At 42.4% G+C, this 23,764-nt stretch overlaps 1 protein-coding gene across 2 annotated transcripts in view; it reads left to right on the top strand.

Moving 5' to 3' along the window:
• The first annotated feature begins 5,029 nt into the window (after positions 1-5,029).
• The window catches only part of SLC25A24 (solute carrier family 25 member 24), a 36,860-nt gene continuing 18,125 nt past the window's right edge, over positions 5,030-23,764 (top strand). The window contains exons 1-4 of one of the 2 annotated variants that reach the window (XM_060232309.1): positions 5,030-5,618; positions 12,149-12,275; positions 13,430-13,517; positions 17,037-17,148. In XM_060232309.1, the coding sequence (XP_060088292.1) occupies positions 5,436-5,618; positions 12,149-12,275; positions 13,430-13,517; positions 17,037-17,148 (510 nt within the window). In that variant the 5' untranslated portion in view covers positions 5,030-5,435. The remainder of the gene's footprint in view (positions 5,619-12,148; positions 12,276-13,429; positions 13,518-17,036; positions 17,149-23,764) is intronic. The other variant, XM_060232310.1, reaches the window with a different exon arrangement.

Genomic DNA, 23,764 nt, shown 5'->3' with positions numbered 1-23,764 from the left:
TTAGCTTCCAATATCTGATGAGATTGGATTTACCTGAGCTATCCAGATCAGGGCCAAAACAACTCATCATATGTCATCCACTAAGAGGCAGGGATGCATGATGGTTAGACCTCAGATGCATAGCCACAGAAATAATTTTCCAAAACCCTGATAGATCAGTATTATTATTTGAATGTTTTTGTAATTTGTGTATTAATTTGTTTCAGATTTGTTAACTGAACAGCTATTTGTGTCCTCACAGCTTGGTTTGCTGCATTGTGCATTTCTCAGAATTCTGGACACATCTCTGCAGGATACTTTGCTAGCACCAACCCCTCAACATTAATGTGATTCAACATTAATGTGATTAGATAGGACAGAAATATTTTAAATAAATTATGTTCATGAATAGACGGGAGAAAAAGAAGAAAGCATTCTTTTCTTTCCTCCTTTTACTTATATAGGCCAGCCACTCTTTAATATACTAAATAGGCCACCATATGCAGAGATTATATAAGCAGTCCAGTTTCTTGTGATGGCAGTACTGAGGGGTTGGTGCTAGCAAAGTATCCTGCAGAGATGTGTCCAGAATTCTGAGAAATGTTACTTTTTTACTTAGAATGCTGGGATACATTTCACAGGTCACATTGCATTTCATGAGCTCTGCCCTGCATTCTTTGTAATATCGCAAGGGATCATGGGAGATAGCTAACTATAAGGTTAGGGCTGCCATTTTTTTGCCTTGTTGCAAGAGTGTAATCCATTATTTCTCCAAATACTGAATAAAACTTTGCATGTGACATTTTCATCATTTCCAGCCCATACAACTTAATATATGCAAAGAACACATTGTTGCAAGAGTATAATCCATTATTTCTCCAAATACTGAATAAAACTTTGCATGTGACATTTCCATCATTTCCAGCCCATACAACTTAATATATGCAAAGAACACATTTTTTTTCCTTGTCAGTTGTTCACACTATGGGAAGCTGAGGCCAACTGGACAAATACATCTAGAATAACAAATACAGAAGATCTCTTTATTTATGTCTTTATCATTACCTATTAAAGACACACATATTATCAAGGTACAGTTTCCTGTAAGAACATCAGAAGAATGTCTCTGAAGCTTATCATTGCTTTGGGTAAAATTTTCTATTATATACCATTTTTACAGTATTAAAAGCCAAGATATAAAACTGGTGAAACAAACTGGAACTGGTTATAGTTGTAGCATACTTTTTGTTTCAGAAATAGGTCTGAAAATTGTGCATGCACTCATGGCATATTAATTCCATATATTAGGATGCGGCTTGGCTCCCAGAATGCACAGCAGTTTGGAAACTATAGTTAGACACATATCATTTCATTTAAACATATCATTAGTTAGACACATATCATTTCATTTAAACTCTGTCCTCTATTTTATCCTCACAACAACCCTGTAAGGTTAGGCTGAAAGTGTGTGACAGGCCAAAGTCACCCAGCAAGCTTCGATGGCAGAGTGCAGATTTGAACCAGGGTCTTCCAGATCCTAGTCCAATACTGTAATCACTACAGCATATATAGCCCTGTATGATATTTGGGTGTGCAAGCATGCATCACGTTCATTCTTCACATTTTAGGTGTACCCTTAAAACATGCTCAGTGTATACATAAAGGGCAAAGTATGTAAACTGTGATCAGTCTTCCCAATGTTTAATTTAGATGGCAAAAGGAGCCTCAGTGCACAGAGAATATGGCTTGTAGCTAGGGTACTGGGGACGGGGTAGTTAACTCTTTCCCCCATGCCAATTTCTTGATAAAACATTCATCTCCCCAGCTGCTTTAAGCCTTGATAGGGAAAAGCTATCTTCACTGTGCCCTGTTTTCTCTGCTAGCTCTTCAAATACCCTTTAGCCATTTATGATCAGGAAAACACCATGGGGGAGAAATAAACATCCCTTTCCCTACCTTAGTGGCTTTTTTGCAACTAAACTATACATTGCTCTGACCTGGATGGCCCAGGCTAGTCTGATCTCATCAGACCTTGGAAGCGAAACCAGGTTAGCCTGGATTAGTGATTGAATGGGAGACTCCCAAGGAAGGCCATGATAGCTATCCAAAGACAGGCAATGGGAAGCCACCTCTGAATGTCTCTTGCCTTGAAAACTTTATGTGGGTTGCATAAACTGTCTGTGACTTGACAGATCTGGAAGACCCAGGTTCAAATCCCTATTCTGCCATGGAAGCTCACTGAGTGACCTTGGGCCACTATCTCTCTTTGCCTAATCTATATTGCAGGCTTCTTGCGAACATGAAATGGGGACAGGAGAGTCATGTATCCTCTCACAAGCTACTCAGTGCTAGGGTCAATTAATACTGTACCAAAAGCAAGCACAGACTAAAGAGCACTTAAAGTTTATGCCCATCGGAAGTAAGTTCCATTATATTTAATTGGGCATATTCTCAGCTGCAAACCCACAGATTTCAATGTGCTTAACTCTATGCTTGACTGTGGCTTTTTTGTTTGGGGGGGGGGGTGGATATCAAGTCAGCCAATTTATGGTGACCTTTGTAGGGTTTTCAAGGCCAGAAGTGGACAGAGGTTTGCTATTGCCTGCCTCTGTGTAGCAGCCCCAGATTTCCTTGGTAATTTCCCATTCAAGTACTAACCAGGATCAACGTTGCTTAGCTTCCAAGATCTGATGAGACTAGGCTATCCAGGTGAGGGCAACTGTGGCACAGGCACTGTAAATCTCTTTGGATTAAATTATGGTTAAGTATTTTGGTTTACATAGTAGCCCATCCACAAGGGCTCCTGTGTTGTTGTTCTTTTGACATTAGGATCTATATAATTTCCTTTTATATGACTCATGATGATGGGACTTGGCAGCTTGCACTTTATTCCTCTTCTGCTGTAGTGCTATTTTAATAAGAGCATTTCGCAAAGCAGACCTGTAATACTAGGAAAGTAAATTGTTGCACTTCAAGATAATCAAATACAAAAGTCAGAAGTAGTAAACACCACAAAACTGTCTGAGTCACACTGCAGAGATACTGCATTGATATCACTGCTGCACTGGCTGTAGTTGGAAGTCCATGATATAGCAGCCTTGCTTTGAGGCTGAAGCTGGTTCCTTGTTCCTTATTTGTGAATCCAGCCACAAATACTGATGATACTTTAAAGTTCTGCATCCAGAAGAATGCTTTGCACTATGCAATTCATGCACCCCCTGACTCTGGGCTGAGGAAATGTCCCCTTGGGCACAGCTAGGCCCTCCCAAGGGTCAAGAAAGGCTTCAATTTTTTGAGCGTCTTCCTCTTTCAGTCCTGTCAAGTGTATCTCAGTGATACACCTTATTTGAAGATATCCTCAACAACTGAAATCTGAGGCCTTCTGTGAATGTGAGCCTGGGCCAGATAGCTCTTTTGCCCCTACACCCCCGCCCCTGCTAATTGATAAGCCTTAGGCACAGCCCGGAGTCTGAGGAAATATATTATAAAGGATGTCCCAAAGCTTGTTTTGGGGTGTAGCTGCTCCCTCATTTCGTAGTCCTCATTTCTCTGTTGGCACCCATTTTGAGAATGAGTCCTCAAACCAGGCTGTGGACTGGGGAGCAACATAGGTTTTATTGCAGGGCATAGCCTCCCTGTTTGCAAGTTGGGGGTATATGATTTGGGGCTGGGTTTTTTTGTAGAAAAAGCCCAGCAGGAACTTATTTGCATATTAGGCCACACCCCCTGACATCACCGTTGTTTCACACAGGGCCTTTTTGTAGGAAAAGCCCACCAGGGCCTCATTTGCATATTAGGCCACACACCCTGACACCAAGCCAACCGGAACTGTGTTCCTGTGCGGTCCTGCTAAAAAAAAAGCCCTGATTTGGGGCATTCCAAAACTTTTTAAAGTGTCATTAACATCTGGGGCTGTATTTGCAAACAAGGAATTGGATATCATGAACCAACTTCAGCCTTGTAACCTTATTGAAACTCAGCAGGTCTGTTTGATTTATTGGGAACTCCATGCAGACTTCCTTGAGTTTCTATAATATAGTGGGTTCAACGCATGAAGGAGACGCAGTTGCAATGGACATAACTATTCAGTACAGCTTAGTAATGGCTGAACTGGGGAGAACTGGGCCAACAGGGCCAACTATATACAGTTCAGGGTTCCTGCGCTAGAACACAATTGGCTGATTTGAACCAGCAGGGGACCTGTGATTGGACCAGGGCAGCAGGGATTTGGATCCTACTGGCCATTGTTCCTGAGTCTCCAAGCTCAGTCCACATGGCTCCAATGAGCCAGGCAGGAACACTAGTAAAATGTATTGCATGAGTCCTCATACACAACAGTTTCCCAATGGCAAAAAGGCAGGATATTGATGTCATACAGCCTCCTAAACCCAGGTTAGCCTGAGCTGGTCAGAGCTCAGCAGAAGTGACCATGGTGAGTACTTGGTTGGGAGACCACAAAGGAAGTCTGGGATTGCTTTGCAGAGTTAGGCAACAACAAACCACCTCTGCTTTTCTCTTGCCTTCAATAGCCCACAGGTACAGTTGCAATCAATTGGATGCAACTCAGTGACACATCATTCAAATAATCATCCATTCCAGTTCGGGATCCCACCTCTCTAGGAAAAATAGACGTTCTGTGGTATCCAACCTGTACCTAGGGCCTGGAGAACCTCCTGGGATTACTGTTCTTCAGACTACAGAGTCTCCCCTGGAGACTACCGCATTTCCAGAGGGTAAACACTGGCAGCACATCCCTGATGTGCTGCTTCTCTTCAAACTCCACCCTCATCAGGGTCCTCCCTGAAATATCCAGGAATTTCCAATCTGGAGTTGGCAACTCTAGCTCTCTCTGAGTTATCTTTTCTGCTATTTCCCGAGGTGGGGGAGCTCTAGCAACAAGACTGAGTCACTTTCTTTCTCTTTTACGACCCCTCTTTAAATACGCAATCTGGATTTTAAGATCCACACGATGGGACAAGAATGGTGGTTGCCCTAAAAGGCAAAATAGACTTGGGTGGGTTATTAAAGGCTTCGCAAGTGGGTTCGCTGTGGAAAGCACAGGAAGTTTAGAAGCGGGTTCACTCCCACGTCAACAAGCCGTTTTATCGTCGCGGTGGAGTCAGCTGGTTCCCTTGTAAAGCATACATGCCCGTTGGGTGACTCAGGGAAGGGAGGAAGAAGAAAGAGGGAGCAAGCCCCTCCCAGGCCGTGGCCAGGCAAGCTCACTTCCCGCCTTCCTGCTCCCTCCCAGGGTGTTGGCTCTTGCGTGCGATCCCGGGCTAGCGTCCTCTCCCTCCTTCCGGAAACCACGCGTAGAGGAGGAGGAGAAGAGCCCAAGAAGCGTGCTTTCTGGCAGGCCACCCGATAGTTTTCCCCTTTAACCCTCGCTTTCCTTTTCTGCTCTTCTGCTTCCCGCTTTATTCTCCTTCCTTCTCCCCCGGCCCCCGGTTGTGATCATGTTCCGTGTCTTGAGGGGCTTCGTCCTCCCCGAGGCTGCTTGCGAAGCGCCCGACAGTAGTTCGAGGTACGAAAACCTCTTCAAAAAGCTAGACCTCAACGAAGACGGCCGAGTGGATATTGCCGAGCTGCAGGCCGGCCTCAAAGCCTTGGGCATCCCCTTGGGGGATGACGCGGAGAAGGTGGGTGCCAGGCAGGCTTAAGAGCTGCAGGGAGGGACTCCCAGGGAGGAAGGGGAAGATGTCAGGAGGAAGCCAGCGTCAGTGGTGCGCTGCAGTCTCCAGGATACCTTACAGAGACGACTTAGCCCAGTCATGGTTTGATGGCAGTCATAAAACTGTACCAATACAGCTATCCAAGGGTGTAGGGCTGGGGCTTGCTGACTTTCTTAGTTTAAGGAGGGGGCGGGAGGAGGAATCGTAGTTGTCCCGTGTCGAGCACATAGCCTAGCTTCCACTCTGCCCCTAGTTTGCACTATTGATTTTAAAGCAGCTCGCCGCTTCCTGTTCCTGTGGTCATAGCCAAGTGCCACTTTAGGCGATCAATGTAGGGTTTGAATGGATCGGTGCTCCAGTGTTGCTGAAAGCTTGGTTCACAACTTTCTACTAAAGGGCTACAAAAATATCTTAGTAAAGGAACCCTCAGTGTATTTATGGTAGGACTGGGGTGTTGTAGGACTGGGGTGTCCAAAGCCTGAAACAAGAATCCTGTATCTCTTTCCCTGCTAGCTGTAAGTAACAGAGTATCTGTGACTTGATGCTGACCACATTTGAAGTCCCATCTTCCTTCACACCACATTTCAGTGCTCTGCTCTCTCTTACTACTTGTTACATGGGAGGGGGGAACAAGTGGGAGTGTGGGATTATTTTCAGCAGCAACTCCAGCATCTGACTAACCATGTAGTTCAGTCCTGGGGGGTCAGGTAATATGAACAAATGATAACGCAGGATGAAGTGAAGCTTCCATGGAGCAATTTCTGTATTAAAAACTACTAGATATGAACACATGAAGCTGCCTTCTACTGAATCAGACCCTGGGTCCATCAGAGTCAGTATTGTCTACTCAGACTGGCAGCAGCTCTCCAGGATCTCTAGCTGAGGTTTTTCACGCCTGTTTGCCTGGATCCTTTTTAGTTGGAGATGCCAGGGATTGAACCTGGGACCTTCTGCTTACCAAGCAGATGCTCTATCACTGAGCCACCATCCCTCCCCAGATCTCCTGGTGACGTGTCAGGGCTATTTCACACATCAAAACAAACCTGGATGTATTGCTCTGCATATACTCAGTGGGCAAGTGCATTCAGTTGTGGTTCTCTCACAAGTGTGATATGCATTCTTACAACACACATTTGTGACATTTGTGCCCTGTTTGTATATGTGAACACCTTAAATATGCACCTCAGAAACATTTTATGAAATGACCTGTATGAATTATGGGTCAAGAAAGAGAACATTCTGTGCAAAAAGAGAACATTTTGTATCCTCAGATTTTAGTAGAAGCTTACAGGAGTGGCAAAACCAGAGAAGGCTCAAGGCATTTTGGTGCCTGAGGCAGAAAATCCAAATGGTAGGTTTCACTAAGGTAGCCAGAATATAATACATTAAATAAATGACAGCTTGCTGCAGTGTTGACCCTGTGTAGTGCAGTATGTTTGCTTAGCAAAGATGTTTGTTGAAACTGGTATCAATGGAAATCTTAAATTCCTACCACCTTATATACTGATATTACCAAACCTGTTGCACTACATTGCTTTATGACACACATCTTATATGTGTAGTCTTAGCGCAAGGTTTGTTTTCTTTTCTGTTACTATTGTGAGATACAGTAGTAATTAATTCTCAGGTCAGGAATAGCAACGGAACTTGTGGGCTGCGTAATACCAAGCAACATTTTTGGTATCTGTATTTATGTACCAAAGGGTTGTAGCCACATCTCTGTGCCTGTGGGTGGAATGTATTGATTTGAAAACTCACCAGAACATGATAAAATGTAATACAGTATGCTGAACTAATGTTCACAATTGACTACCAAAAACTTGATTTTTTTCCTTACAAGGTTGTCGGCTCCACCCATCTAACTACTCCTTTACTTCAATGGCCGCCAACCTTTTTGGCACCAGGGACCGGTTTTGTGGAAGACAGTTTTTCCACGGACCGGTGGGGGAGGTGGCGCTGGGAGTTTTGCCACCCCAGGCTGCCCCCACCACATCCCTGTCCCCCATGGGGGTCTTTAAATGGGGGAGACTGGGGCTGTTTCTGCCTCTCCCTCCCATTTAAAGACCCCAGCTAATCAGCTGATTGGTGGAGGTCTATAAATGAGGGGTAGGCTAAGGTCACAGCAGTGCTGTTCCTTCTGCCAGCCCGGGACCCAGGTGGATGAAAGAGGTGGTGTGGTCTCACTCCGAGGCTGCCTCCCCTGCAAGTCTGGGGCTGCTCTGCTTCACTGCAGAGTCCACGGCCTGGTTGGAGACCCCTGCTTTACTTTACTCCATTACTTTGTTAATGTGCTTATGAAAAATAGCTGGAGGAGGCAATATGCCCATTGAATTGAGATACTAGATGTCTCTGCCTGTGAGATAACCAGAGTGTGGTTTGTGCGTCACGGCTGTAATTACATAAAGTTATGGTGACATAAACAGCTGTTCTGCATAGTGAATGTTGGTCTTTGAACCAGTTCCATTTCTCGCTTCCATGATCAGATATACAAAAAACCCTGTGGCCTCAGGCATATTAGTAACTCATGTTTAGCAACTCATATCTATATGAACAAAGAAATCATGTGCATGATATATATATATATATATTTTTTGGGGGGTAGCATTTATGTATTGCTGCTAGCTCTGCCTAGCTGACTTGCAGCCATATATTTCATCCTGGACAGCAGTGCTAATGTCCAAACTTAACCAGTTGAGGATAGAGGTTGATTTTTTTACTTCTGATGAGTCATATATCTTCAGATGTATTAAATTGAGACCACGGGAGTTGGAGGAAACGAAACTACGGCCAACAGACCCTTATATTTGCTCCCCAGTTTTCTTAGGTCTTTATGCTTTCTGCGGCAAAATGCCCCATTATCTATCAGACTTAACCATTCCAAGTCATTACAGGGCATTTATGTTGGCTAGACTAAATGCGTTCCCCTCCAAAGTTTTACAAGGGAGATATCATTGAGTCCCTTTAGGTCCTGTGGAGCGAATATTCCCGACTCAATTCAGCATATATTGCTTGATTGTTCCTTTTATCATAATCTCCGTAAAGATTTATTTTGCAAGCTTTCTTTCTCCCCAGATTTGTCTATTCTGCCACCTTGTTATTATTTATTGAACGATACTGAGGGGGAGGTTAGCGAGGCTGTGGCAAAATTTTTGGCTGACATCCTTAAATTTAAATCTGACCATGTATGAATGCATCTGTAAGCTCGGTTTCATTTTGATTTTATCTCCCAATGTTTAAATTTTTATATTCTGTGTATTTTTATTTGCAACTGTTATGCCATTAAAGGTTCGGTATGGTATGGGACTTGCAGCCATTTAAGCTGTTGCTGCAGCTAGATCATTCTATAAATTAGATAGACTGGAAAGAGCTACTTTATTTATATGTCCTGAACTTTGAACACAATCTCCTCCTTATTTGATACAAGGTCATGATGTAAACTATGTAAATGTTTGTATCCATTCCAAGCCCGATAGTGCCCGCAAAGCCCAATAGCCACTCAGAGCAGCTCCCAGATACCACTGCTACTGTGCTGGCTCCTGGGGAGTCGCACCAGACAGTGATGGAAGGGAGTGGGATTCTACCCTGTGACTTTTCAGGAACCCCACTTTCAGGAACCTCACACATCTACTAATAGTGATGTGTGGCCCCCATCCTTGGATACCTAAATCTGCAGAGTGGGGCCACACTGGCATGAAACAGATTTTTTTCTTTAAACTTGGGGATTCCCCAGGTTTGCAGAAAAATCTAAAATCAAAACTGAAATGTACTGGAGGGCTTAAATCCTCCCAAATACTCTTGTTTTCACACATGCACAGACAGTGCTTTTACTAGAGCAGAACTGAGCCACCCCAGCCCGGCTGCAGCAGCGGAGGATGCCAGCAGCTGCATCGGGCCTGGCAGTGTTGGAGGAGGAGGCTGGGCTCAACAGTAGGGGGTGGGGCCTGGAGCCACACCAGGCTTGGCAGTGGCAGGGGGAATGTAGGCTTCTCTGCCCCCCATGAGTCCCCATCCCCCATTCTGTAAGGTGAGAATCAGGTGTGGGGAATCAGCATCAATGGGGACAGGAATATAAAAACCAGTTCTTCTTCTGCATAACACGGAGCTGTCAGTTGCTTTTTCATTTAAAATAGAAAAGGTTCAAGGTGATACCCAAACTTGATTGTTTTATTTGTATGGGTTTTTAAAAATGGATTTATACATTGCCCACAGCCCTGTAGTAGCAGGGATTGTCTGAGTCATAAATATTATTAACAACAACAAAAACCAACCCTGAAAAATAAAGCCCTTATAATAGGAAATGCATTTGAGCCTGATGATGGCTGGCTGTCTTACCATAGGGGTGTTCGACACGTGTTATGCCTGCAAACCTGGTTTTATGACTGGGTAAACATGAAAGCTTGATCTTGGTTCTCTGATGAATATGCCTGTGTGATGTATATATTTCCAAATGTGCTCTTGCTCCATTCACATATTATTTTGTTTAAAAAATATTTTTATTTAATTTATTTTACTTTATATATATATATATATATCTCCTGCCTATCTCCCCTATTGGGGAGGGGGAAGCAGCTTATATTGTTCTCCTTGCCTTTGTTTATTTGTTTTACAGGAACCGTGTGAGGTAGTTTAGGCTGAGAACAGCCCAAGGTCTCCCAACAAGTTTCCATGTTAGGGTGAGGATTTGTACCTAGATCTCCCAGATCTTTGTCCAATACTGAAACCACTACATCATGCTAGAAACTCACGTAGCTAACAGGTGCAGTCCATTCCTCTGCAAAAATTTACAGCAGGCTGTGCTTGGTTGCTGATTTAAATAAAATATGAGAATCTGATCTCTGTAACTCCAGTTAAATCAATGCAGGAGTTAACACACACTGTGAACCTGATATAATCATGTAGAGTTCTCATTTCCTTCATGTTGTGCAGGGATGGCCAACTGGGCTAAATCCAGAGGTAATCTTCTCATAGCTGTAACAAAATTATATGCAAAGCAGATAAAAGCTTTTGAAGTTGCTATACGTATATCCCACACTTCACAGTCTCTGTTGAGTTTTCAGTATTACATATGCAGTATTGGTATTTACCTGTATGTAATGCTAGCCTTGGTGGTACCTGTACTTCTAAAACAGATTATAGAAGCTACCATCTTGCATTGTAACAGAGTCTCTGGAGGCAGAGAATGATTATGTGTTATTATCAAGATGCATCTCTTCAGCTATCCTTTAATGTGCCCTTTTCTTTGACATGTGAGAGAGGAGTCAGTCTTTTATCATGCTTTTAGATAGCACTCTTTAAAGATGCAGTGTAGTTTTTTAAAAAGCCTGAAGATAAGGCAGAAATAGATGGAGAGAGAGTACTACTGACAACACATTATGTCTTCTCCTGTAATGTTTACCCAATGGGAGTACTTCTTTATTGATTTTTATGGAGGAATGCATGCTGAATATAGTGTGCAAATGTATGCAAATCCTCACTCAGTTTGAGAGCTGGAGCTGGTAGGAACCTGTTATACCTTTTTTAAAAAGGGGTACTGAAAAATCCATGAGGAGCTTTTGGTTGATGAATAGTGCTAACCTAAGCAGATTTATACCCTTTTAAATCTGTTGTGACTATTTAGAATTGCCCTGCAGGAGGCTTTTATTTTATAAAATTTTGAATGTTGGGGAAACAGAGATTTCCCCTAATACTAAAATTGGGATTATCCCATAAACTTGATGTGGAGAAATTTCAGCAGAGATAATATACTGCATAATTTCATCATGATATAGATGTTAGAATGTCAGATTAGGGTCTGGGGAGCCAGGTTTGAATCTCTTCTCTGTCATAGAAATGTGTGGGATGTCCTTGGATGAGTCACTCTGGCACAGCCTAGCCTATCACACAGGTATTGTGTTGTAAGGATAAAATGGAATTTTAAAAAAGCTATTTTAGATTTCCCATAGGGAGAAAAACAGGATATAAATAGATAGTAAACATTAATTTAGGTAGGTTTTAAAACAACAACAACAACAACAAAACCCTCACAAATTCATTGAGCTTCTATGGCAGATTGGGGGCATTGTGTTTTGGATCTTCTAGATCCTACTTCAGTGCACTAACCACTGTATCATACTGACATCACTAGCCACATGTAAAGTCAGTATACCCCTGGGTATTAGATACAAAGGACAGACAACAGTTTGTGTCATTTTCTCTGCTGCAAACTGGCATCCAGCCTGTAGGTATATGAAAAGGGTTAAGGTGTGAATTGCTCTGGTCTTTAATTTTCAAATACTGGGGTTCTGTGGGCTTTGTCCAGGAAGAAAAGGCAGTTTGATTAAACTAGTTCCTAGGTTTAATTAATTAAGATTTCCAGGAAACTGAACAGTTTTACTTATAGAAACTTTATAGAGGTTATATATATGTTTCAGATTTATGGTTCGCATCCATCATGGAAAGGGGTGTTGATTTTATCAGAAACACTTGTTAACATTTCTTCAATATGCCTTTTTTAACAGAAAATTTTCAAAGCCGGTGATACTAACCAAGATGGCAAGTTGGACTTTGAAGAATTTATGAATTATCTTAAAGACCATGAAAAGAAAATGAAACTAGCCTTTAAAAGTCTAGACAAAAACAATGATGGTAGGTTCTGATTTGTATTCTCCGTTGAATGTGTTAAGGGGAGAAAGCAAACTTCATTTGACTCTTGTGAGTTGCTTCTCTATTCAAAATCTGCAGAGCAAGTCTTAAAATACAGAGTCATCAAGACAAGCCAAAAAGAAGCCCACATAGTCATCAAAGATCTCATTACAGCTATTTAAAATGTTAATTATAATGAAGGACACAACTTTCAATGTCATTTTCTGATAGATCCTTGTTGGCAGCCGTGAGTTAGAAATTGTTGTATACTGCCAGGAAACGTGACCTATACTACTTCAGGTGGGCGCACACTACTCTGTTCTCTTCTGGGAGAGGAAGGGGCAAGGTATTCTCCAGGAAATCCTGTGGCTGCTTTTTTATGCACGTGGAACAGAATAATTACTTATGAGTAAGCATTCACACGGTCATGCAAAGCAGCGGGATGTGAGGCTTACTCATCATAGGGTTGTTTGTACGAAGAGCACCAGACAGTTCCTTGAAGTTAAACTTTTTCTGGCCAGCAGTTCTGCATCCAGCAGGGTACCACAACAGAACAGTGAGCTGGAGTTCTTGTAGCAGCAGACACATATCTGTGAGTTGATTCTCAGGAGAGAAGCTCAGCTTTTTAATTGACATGGCAGACTGGACCATTTCTTAACTGGCTGATCTGCTGTAGGCCTTCATCAGAAGCAGAGCTACTAACAAGGAGGTTCTTTGGGAGACCATTCTCAGCTAGTGGTTCTGTTATTAAGGTTTGGTCAGAATATCACTGATAAGTGAATTCCTCTTTAATGTTGCTTCCCATACCAAACCCTTATTTATTGGTAGAGCAAGGGTTAGATATTAAATTTAGTAATTTTTTGTGTTTTCCAAATAAGTCGTATAATTTTGATATTGGATTTAAACTTAGCTAATATGTACATGGGACCTTCACTAATTTTGGTAGACTGTATTGAGACTCTGTTTTTGACTTCTGGTAGTACTGTGATTCAATCTAGCTATTAACATTTTGGGAATATGACCTCTCTACTAATACCACCACTCTAATATTCTTCTCTTAAAAACCAGTAAATAATTTTTAAAGTTTATAACATGAATGTGCCATGGAGCTACAGAACCTTTCAATAGCCATTGTCTTTCCCCCCACATTTTTAAAGGAAAAATTGAAGCATCTGAGGTTGTGCAGTCCCTCAAGATACTGGGTATAGACATTTCAATACGTCAGGCAGAGAAAATTCTACAAAGGTTAGTAATTATTATTTCTAGCCAGTGCTGCAAAAGTGGCTGTGGTGTAACTTGAAAAATTAAGCCACCCTGTTGGATGTGAGAACTATCTGTCCAGTGGAATAAGGCAGCACTGATTCTTCCCTCTGCCTTTCTCAGCATGGTGGGTAGTAGTATTACTATAAGAGAAGAATGCTCTTGGGTTTCTTGACACAGGCTGTGTTGCTACTGATGAGCACAAAGGAATATCAGAAGCTTTGCTGTAGCCCTGAAAGAACAGTTCTATCCCTTGGCTTCTTACTAAACCGCAGGGCTTTTTTTGTAGAAAAAGCCCAACATGAACTCATTTGCATATTAGGCCACACCCCAACCATTATTTCACACAGGGCTTTTTGTGGCAAAAGCAAACAGGAACTTATTTGCATATTAGGCCACACCCCATGGCACCAAGCCAGCTGGAACTGCGTTCCTGTGCATTCCTGCTCAAAAAAAGACCTACTAAACAGAGAACAGCAGGGTACCACAAAGAAAAAATAACTAGGCTGTCTTTGAGTTTAGCGTTCCAACACAAAAAGAGACATGTATCTTTTGAGTTTCTGTGGAATGTGCATCTAATCTTAATAATTTTTTAAAAAACTATCTATTGTGCTCTTGATATCCCTGCTGGGATTTGTTTTTGAGTTGGCAATATTTATTAATTCATTCTTGGTACAACAGTGATAAATATAAGAAATCATAAACGTTGATTGGAAAACATGCTCTTTTGTTGCATCTTGGTCATGGCAATACACTATAATTGTGTATTTTAGCATGTGTAAAATAATACTGGCTTATTGTTCATTGGGCATAGAGTGCTGTGCTTTCAGTAGTACTTGCAGGGCTAGTGCTGACAAGTCTATACCTGTTTTGTATGGAGTGCTTAGCGAATTTTCAAATTCTAAATGAATATTCATTTCTTATGCCATAAATGAAGGATTCATGTATTGAATTGTGTACCTGCAGACTGATTCACTTACTGTAGAATTGTGGTGCAGTTTGAGTACTAAGTGCTGGCAACTTTAGGGATATCCAGATCAGCAATCTCTTTCAGAGTTAGAACATTAACACATGGCTTCCATATGTACATTCCAGTGCTGTGAACTACATTTCAGTTTTGTTTTAAAAAGAAATGTTGAATTGCACCCACTGTAAGTTTGGTGAGAGTAAAGGAGAGGGAAGAGGAATGAATGTATGAACTAACTGAGCTCCAGGGATTTATTCTTAGCCTGCTATTACCAAAATGTCTGTTTGAAACGAATATGGAAAAGATGTCCCCACAGTGGCCTCTGCAGGTATAACACTTAGCTGTGCTTTAGTATGAAAGCCAAAACCAGGATGAATGATGGACTCCAAACGGGGGTGTGAATCCATGATTTGGAGTGGCTTGCAATCCACACTTCAGGTTGTATCCAGTAGAAAATGTCTGCTGATGGAAGGGGGGGGGCAGGTTTTAGCTGAATCATGCTTCACTGTTGACTGTATCCCCATCCCCCAGGAACAGCATTTTGGGAGATATTTAGGGCTGCAGTTGAGGGAGGTGGCAAAGTCCTATTTTGCAGGTAAAAATTCCATTGTTCAGTGGGGATCTTGCATGGAATCCAATCTGCAGCAACAAACCAAGGGAATTTCTATGTCTCCCCAGCTTTTCTAATCACAAGGTAATCTTGGCGTTGTTACTTAATGCATACTCTCTGTGGGCGTGGTTTACATTTGTAAGCTATTAGTTTACATGGTGCCATAAATGTACATTGAGCTTTACATGCAAAGAGACAGGTTCTTGCTTCAGGGAACTTGCAATCTAAAATTTGGCATTAGGGAACCAACAGAGGGTGTGAAGGAAGGGTACAGCTGGGGAAAATAGCAGAAGAATATGTGTTCATTCCAGTGACACATGCTGAGGTTTAGAGCCAAACTATGTTTTGGTGGACATGGGTCCAACTCTTGACTGCCAATGCCATTTTGTAGGAAAATGTAACCATTTAAAAATTGCTGCGAGGGACTGATCCTGATTGGACCTATGATGTAGCCACAACTGGGCTAAAACCAATAAAATGAATTTTAACAGGGATAAATGTAAAGTTCTGCATTTAGGTAGGAAAAATCCAATGCATGGTTATAGGATGGGGGAGACTTGTCTTTTGTATGTGCAAAAAGGATCTAGGGGTCTTAGTGGACTATACGCTGAGTCAACAGTGTGATGTGGTAGCTAAAAAGGCAAATGCAATTTTGGGCTGTATCAACAGAAGTATAGTGTTCAGATCACATGAAGTGATGGTATCACTTTACTCTGCTCTGGTAAGACCTGATCTGGAGTATTGTGTTCAGTTTTGGGCACCATATTTTAAGAAGGATATAGACAAACTGGAATGGGTCCAGAGAAGGGCGACAAAGATGGTGAGGGATCTGGAGACCAAGTCCTATGAAGAAAAGCTGAAGGAGCTGGGCGTGTTTAGCATGGAGAGGAGGTGGCTGAGAGGTGATATGATCATCATCTTCAAGTACTTGAAGGCCTGTCATAGAGAGGATGGTGTGGAATTGTTTTCTGTGGGCCCAGAAGGTAGGACCAGAATCAGTGGGTTGAAATTAAATCAAAAGAGTTTCTGGTTCAACATTAGGAAGAACTTCCTGACCATTAGAGCGATTCCTCAGTGGAACAGGCTTCCTCAGGAGGGGGTGGGCTCTCCTTCCTTGGAGGTTTTTAAACAGAGGCTAGATGGCATCTGAAAGCAATGAAGATCCTGTGGATTTAAGGGGAGGTATTTGTGAGTTTCCTGCATTGTGCAGGGGGTTGGACTAGATGACCCTGGAGGTACCTTCCAACTCTATGATTCTGTGAACGCGCAATCTTGTCCAGCCCCCCCTCCTCAGTGCTTTTTAAAGTGCCAGAGCAATGTTTTGGCATTTGAACAGATTTGTGGGCAGGATAAGACCTGGTGCTGCTGCACCGCAAGCCCAACCAGGATCAGGTCCTTGCAGCAATTTTTAAATGGTTAGATTTTCCTACAAAATGGCATTGGCAGTCATGAGTTGAACCCATGTCCACCAAAACATGTAGTTTGGCTCTAAATCTCAGCATGTGTCACTGGAATTAACACATATTCTTCTGCCATTTATCCCAGCTGTACCCTTCCTCCACACCCTCTGTTAGTTCCCTAATGCCAAATTTTAGATTGCAAGTTCCTTGAAGCAAACATTACTTTGGGGACAAAGAAGTCACAATTTCTTTCTCTTTCTCTGAAAAAAAAAAAGAATCATGATGATTTGCCTCTTAGGGATTTTTTGAGCACAAACAAGGAAGAAATGAAATCCATAAGTACTTTGAACACTAAAGTGAATATATAATATCAGGAGGCAGAACAAATTTGCCTAATAGGAGCTAAAAATAATGTGTGCTCCAAGTTGCATGTAATTCTTTTCACTTATTATTTAAAATAATGAAACTGACTAGATGGTGTGTGATATGCAAATTGTTTTATTTTGAATTTTTGGCATTTTATATAGCATTGATGTTGATGGGACGATGTCGGTGGACTGGAATGAATGGCGTGACCATTTCTTGTTTAATCCAGCTACAGACATTCAGGAAATCGTCCGTTATTGGAAACATTCTACTGTGAGTATGGCTGCAGTTTTATTTAGGTCTGTGTATATTTGAATGCGATGCTGTGCAATGGCTCATGAAGTGCTCCCTGATCAGTTATTTTTGACTCCTAGAAATGAATGAGAACTTTTAGCCAAGCTGGTGTGTTCATATCCTAGCAAAACAAACCCATAGAAATAACACAGTTCTTTTGATTATACATTCTCTCTGCCCTTTTTTTTTGAGGTACAACCACAAATCTAGGAAATGAAAATAGAAACCAGTGCACAAAAATAATATCAGATGTCTTATATAGATTTAGGTGGGTAGCCTGTTGGTCTGAAGCAACAGAACAAAGTTGGAGTCCAGTGGCATCTTTAAGACCAACAGAGTTTAATTCTGGGTATAAGCTTTTGCATGCAGAATTAAACTTTGTTGGTCTTAAAGGTGCCACTGGACTCAAACTTTGTTCATTTGTGTTATATAGCATTTTTAAATACTCAAAATGCTTAAATACATTGCTTTGTTTTGATCCTTGTAATTCCAGTACATTGCAGATAGTGGAGTGGGGGCTGTGGTTAAGAGAGAGTTTTGCCTAAGAACATTTACTGAATCCTTGGTAGAAACAGGATTTGAACACAGGCCTTTCTGATTTGTAGCTTGTGAATGAAGGCCCAACTATGCATTATATTTTCCTTATGGCTCCTGGTGATCAGACTTCACTGTGAATTCTGTGTCTGGAATTCTTTTTCAATGTGGCTGTGGGGCCAATTTAGATCTGGACTATGGTGTGCGGGGAGAGGGGACTGAACCACTCCCCTTGTTTTCCAGACAAGAATGGCCCTGGGTGGTGCTGTTGGGGAAACCACATGTGTGGATGGCCTGCATATAGATTTCCCCAGGGGCCAAATTTGGCTCTCTAGGGCCATTTCAGGTTGGGAAAATAGCATAGGGGGAATTCCCCCTTCCCCATGCACTGAGGCCTCAATCTGAATGGACTCCCACAAACCTTGGAGTTGAACTCCAAGCACAGAACTTGCAACATATGTTTTGTGATCAGGACCTGGGGAGAATATGAGGTAAATGTAACTTTAGCTAGGCCTGGTGTCAGTCTCTTAACCACTATTCAATACAACACTGAAACAGTAAAGATTAAGGACAAACATGTTTCAAGTTGATTCTTCTTCAAGAGCAATTGACTCTATCCCTCAGCTGTTAAAAACTTTTATGTGCTGGGTTTTCAAAACAGCCTGTGAACTCCCTAGGAGGAAACTTTGGATTACAAGGTTGAAATAACACCTTGAACAGAAGTAGCGTGTGCTGAAATGGCTTCTGAAGGAGAAGCCTTGGAGCTGTGACATCTTTTGAGTTTTAGGCATTTGAGATGATAAATTGCATTGACTGCCACTGAATTGCTGTCTGATGACAGCTTTGTGGGAGTTTTAGTGTGTCTCAACTTTGCAACTTTTCTCTGAGATTAAGGCTGAATGCTGCTTTGTCAGTTTGCCTTCCTAGAAAAGACACAGAGGGTCATCTTACCCATTTATTGTGCATCTTGCTGATTTTCTAGATTTAAAGGTGTCGCTGAACATTCTGTCCACCTAATTTTTCCCTGTCCTTTTGTTGTGTAAGGTGTGCACCACTGATTAAAATCTCTGTGTGATTTATGCCACAAGGCTGAACAGAACGCTAAATTTATCTCAGTCTCTGGACCAGAATTGCTTTTGCTCAGGTTTATTCAAACAGCAGAGCAATAAGTTTTTACAAACTCCAACATATGTTGAGGAACATAATGTTATGCTTGCATCCCAAGGCTCCATTCAAGTGGTTCATTTAGCCAAAATTATGCACAACTTCAGTTTGTTGCTGAGCATTCATGCATGCCGTACTTCCCCCTTTCATTTTTTACATTGTGAGAGGAAGGAATCCTAAACAAATGCAGAAAATGGGATCTGAAACCACAATTTAATCCACGTTTAGAATATTACAGTATTAGACTCAGCTTTGTGTTAGTAAATTGTCCAAAGACAAAATGGTTAACATGTATCCTTCTTATGTCTGTCAGAATCTCTTGAAATGCTGTTTCCAGTACCCACAAATGAACAATTGGAAGTACAGCCCAGTCAGTTTTTGGTTATAAACTTACATTTTTTAAATGTGGCCATTCAGCTATAGAATCAGTTTATTATGCTCAACTGAATATTTGTATACAAATATGAAAAGCAACCATTACAAGCCCACCATGGCCCTGAAAACAATGGACTCCTTATAATCAATTCGCACTGATTTTTTTAGCTGTGTTCTTAGGGTCACTCTTTTCCATATTGAACATCACCTTTAGTAGGAAAATCTTGGTCTCTGTGCAGAGAACAAGAAACAAGATAGCACCATGCTAAGAATGTGGGAAATCTTTGGTATACCAAGTGGGAAATACACTCAAACAAGCAGATTCCGCTACTTCATGAAAACTGTTGATTCATCAGCTTCCAGAGGACTGAATTTGGGGTCTCGAGTTTCCAGAGCTAGTTCTTTGCAGGACTGTAGATAATTAGTCTCAAAGAACTATTGTTAGGAAGAGAGGAACAAACTCCTGATTTTTTCCCCTTCAGAACTAAAGCACTGCATGGCTATCTTCTCCAGAGCATTACTTGGGCTCTAAAGGCTCCAAAGCACTGAACCATTCTTTTAAAACTGCTGAGCTGAGAACCAGAACTTTGCAAAAGCAGCTGTATTTCCCTCAAAAGGTTTCTGTAGTGGGGAGCAAGTTTTTTATTTGCCCCTGAAACCACATGCCCTATGCAAAATGTCCCTTTAGGACTTCTACACTGAATGCCAATACTTAATGGACACAATACAAAGTTTACGTGTTCCATGTAGACTTGTGCCAGATGTCTTCTGGGAATTCCCCATGGGAGACTTCATTCCTGGCAGTGCACAAGTCTGATTTGAATCAGACCTTGGTGCATGGGGGAGAAAGGGGCCTTTCCCAACTGCCATACCATTTTTTCCCATTTGAAATGTTCCTGGGTAACTGATACTTGCTTGCCTGCTGTTGAAATTTACATGTACTGATGCCAACATGCAGCTTTCCCAAAGGGAAGAAATAGCAGCTCTCTGTTACTGTTTCAGATAGAAAAGTGGTACAGGAGAGGCTTAAGTCCCTTGCCTACCCATGCTTTAATCCTGTTCTGAACTGGGCTTGTGCATGCCTGGGAATTAAGTTTCCAGCAGGAAACTCCCAATGTGTATAACAACATAAGCCATGTTGGATCAGGCCAATGGCCCAACCAGTCCAACACTCTGTGTCACATAGTGGCCAACAACCCAGGTGCCATCAGGAGGTCCATCAGAAGGGGCCAGGACACTAGAAGACCTCCCACTGTTCCTCCCCCTCCCACCAGCACCAAGAATACAGAACATCACTGCCCCAGACAGAGTTCCGCCCATATGCTGTGGCTAATAGCCACTGAAGGACCTCTGCTCCATATGTTTATCCAATCCTCTCTTGAAGCTGTCTATGCTTGTAGCTGCCAGCACCTCCTGTGGCAGTGAATTTCATGTGTTAATCATCCTTTGAATGAAGTAGTTCCTTTTATCTGTTCTAACCCGACTGCTCAGCAATTTCGAGTGTTCACAAGCTCTTGTATTGTGAGAAAGGGAGAAAAGTACCTCTTTCTCTACCTTTCCTATCCCATGCACAATCTTGTAAACCTCTATCATGTATCATATAACCTCTATCATGCATGTATTTGAAAATCCTCATGGTAGCCACAAGGAGTGTGCAGTGAATGTGTCCTCCTTGAACATGGGGATTTAAGAAGACACCAGCTTTTAGAAATGTCCTTGCTTAGCTTAACAGTTTGGGAAGGATGTTTTCCCCATAGAGCTGCTTTTGGATGTTGGGTAGGTTAGAAAGAGAAAACAGAGCTTCATCTTCCCAAGAGAAGCAATCCAATGGTGAAATATCTTTTCTAAACTTCTTAGCTGATTATCTTGGCTTGATGGCTGTTTTCCTAGACCTTGATACTCAGGTCAGCAATCCTAGAGGGAAATTCTTCTCACAAAGGTGATGAGAAAGCTTCTTACTATTCCCCATCTCACAAAACAGCATGGATAAAGGGTTGCTTCCTGACCCTTTAACAATGCTAAATTGAAGTCTGAGATTTAAGAAGGCAGTTCTGTCATAATCCTGTGCATTCTTAAAAGAGAGTCAATTTAATTAAGTGGAGTTTAAACATATGTAAAGTTGACTCAGCCTTCCATCCTTCTGAGGTTGGTAAAATGAGTACCCAGCTTGCTGGGAGGAGAGTGTAGATCACAGGGGAAGGCAATGGCAAACCACCCCGTAAAAAGTCTGTCATGAAAATGTTGTGAAAGCAACGTCACCCCAGAGTCGAAAACGACTGGTGCTTGCACAGGGGACCTTTCCTTTCCTTTTTTTCCAATGCAGCTTGGGTTGGTGCATCCATGTTTAAGATTGTATTTAGTTAGTTCTGGAATAGGCCAAAGAGTTACCTGGAAATGTTGCAGCTTTAGGAGAGATTTAAATAAATTAATGGAGATGGAATGAGATAATTACCGGTACTTTTTTAAAAAGTTCTTTAAATTCCCTCAAGCTTTTGTTGTGGGGTAAAAGCCCCGTGGCGCAGAATGGTAAAGCTGCAGTACTGCAGTCAGAGCCCTCTGCTCACAACCTGAGTTCGATCCCAGCGAAAGCTGGTTCAGGTAGCCGGCTCAAGGTTGACTCAGCCTTCCATCCTTCCGAGGTTGGTAAAATGAGTACCCAGCTTGCTGGGGGGAAAGTGTTGATGACTGGGAAGGCAATGGCAAACCACCCCATAAAAAGTCTGCCGTGAAAGCGTTTTGAAAGCAACGTCACCCCAGAGTCGGAAATGACTGGTACTTGCACAGGGGACCTTTCCTTTCCTTTTCCTTTTTTGTTGTGGGCCCCTGCTTGTCACATTAGTAGTTGTAGCTGGCTTCCATGTCTGCTAGGAAGCAGCAAAACCAGGCAAGCCACTGGTCAGATAACTACAGATCCAGAGAGCTCCACATATACAGCAACATATGGTTTTGAAAATAGCCAAAAGAAAAAGACTGCCTCTCCCTGCCCAGTGGTCTCACAAGGACCAAAATGTGCTCCAAGAGCAACGGAATATTGACAGCAGTTGAGAGTCAGTTAAAGGGGGAGAAGGAGGGGGAGGGAGAATTAGCCTGCTCAATCCCCTGAGAGTGCTCAGGTTCCTAGAAGAGGATGGGGAGCATGGATCATCCCTTCCTATGATTCCTCAGGGGCTCCCAGCCCATAAATAAACTAGACCCTTAGCAGATTCTTAAGGCAGCAAAACGGGATCAGCCACAGCCATGAGAGAGGTTTCTGCTTACCCAGGGCATCTCGAGGTATGTACAAAAATATGGGGTTTCAAATTAAACCCCAGAAAGGGACATTTCCCCTTCCCAATAAAACTGAAAGAGGCCTGTACCTGCACACCGTGTTACCTGATCCTAGTAGCATGAGGACAAGAGCACAGACACAGGCCCCGTGATCCTCTTTACCTAGAGAATGGAGGGGAGCAAGCAGCTTGCCATTTGCTTCTCTTCACCTAACAGTCCATTTGAGGGGCAGGTGGTAGGCGCCATCATGTGCCTGCTTACCCTTGCCCTTCATTCATTCATTCAGAAGACCACAGATTTATACCCTGCCCTTCTCTCTGAATCAGAGTCTCAGAGTGGCTTACAATCTCTTTTATCTTCTTCCCTCCACAACAGACACCCTGTGAGGTAGGTGGAGCTGAGAGAGCTCTCCCAGGAGCTGCCCTTTCAAGGACAGTTCTGCCAGAGCTATGACTGACCCAAGGCCATTCCAGCAGCTGCAAGTGGAGGAGTGGGGAATCAAACCCAGTTCTCCCAGATAAGAGTCCACACACTTAATCAGTACACCAAACTGGCTTTCAGTTCCTTTAATGTTTCTAAAGGGCTGCTTCTTCACAGCTTTAATTATTTTTCATGTGGGGATTGCGATCAAAGTAAATCCCTCCTTAAACCATTTTAAACCATTTAAACTTTGAAGGGGGGCAGCCCAGTTAAAGGGGCAGTACATGTGTGGTTGTGGTATAAATTGTGGGCTGATGGTGTATTTATTAATTTCTCAGTTCTTCTCCCTCCACCTTGTTAGCCATTTTGGCATCAGGGTGGGAGTACTGCATCCCCAATTTTAGGAGAACTGAGTCACAGACTGAGAAGCTTCTCTTCCTCCTCTGGCCATCTCCCCTTGACCTTGTGAGAAGGAACTGCTTCTTGGCAGGCAGGAACTCTACAGTTCTCCTTTGAGTTCCACCCTGACGTATAGTCTGTTTTGTTTGGTGACTGCTCACTTCACAGCTGAAATAAACTTAAAAGATCTTAGGGAAAGGGAAATCAAAACAATTCCATGACAGTGCCCCTCCAATCCCCCCCATCCCAAGCCCTGATCTTTGAATTTAAGTAGTCCTCTGGATGGAGTTTAGTTGTGGTGAAAGGGAACTGTGATCCTAATAAATCTACTCTCAAAGGGCCAGTTAAGTTGTCAATGATGGCAGTCCTCTTATTACCCATAGTGGAAGAGAAAAAAAAATCTGGATTTTTACCCTTGTGTTTGTGAACGTGCAAC

This window comes from Heteronotia binoei, chromosome 2 (assembly GCF_032191835.1).
Source record: "Heteronotia binoei isolate CCM8104 ecotype False Entrance Well chromosome 2, APGP_CSIRO_Hbin_v1, whole genome shotgun sequence".
In the NCBI taxonomy this organism is placed as follows: domain Eukaryota; kingdom Metazoa; phylum Chordata; class Lepidosauria; order Squamata; family Gekkonidae; genus Heteronotia; species Heteronotia binoei.
Note: the sequence above shows the minus strand (reverse complement) of the source record. Positions and strands in the feature narration are given on the sequence as shown.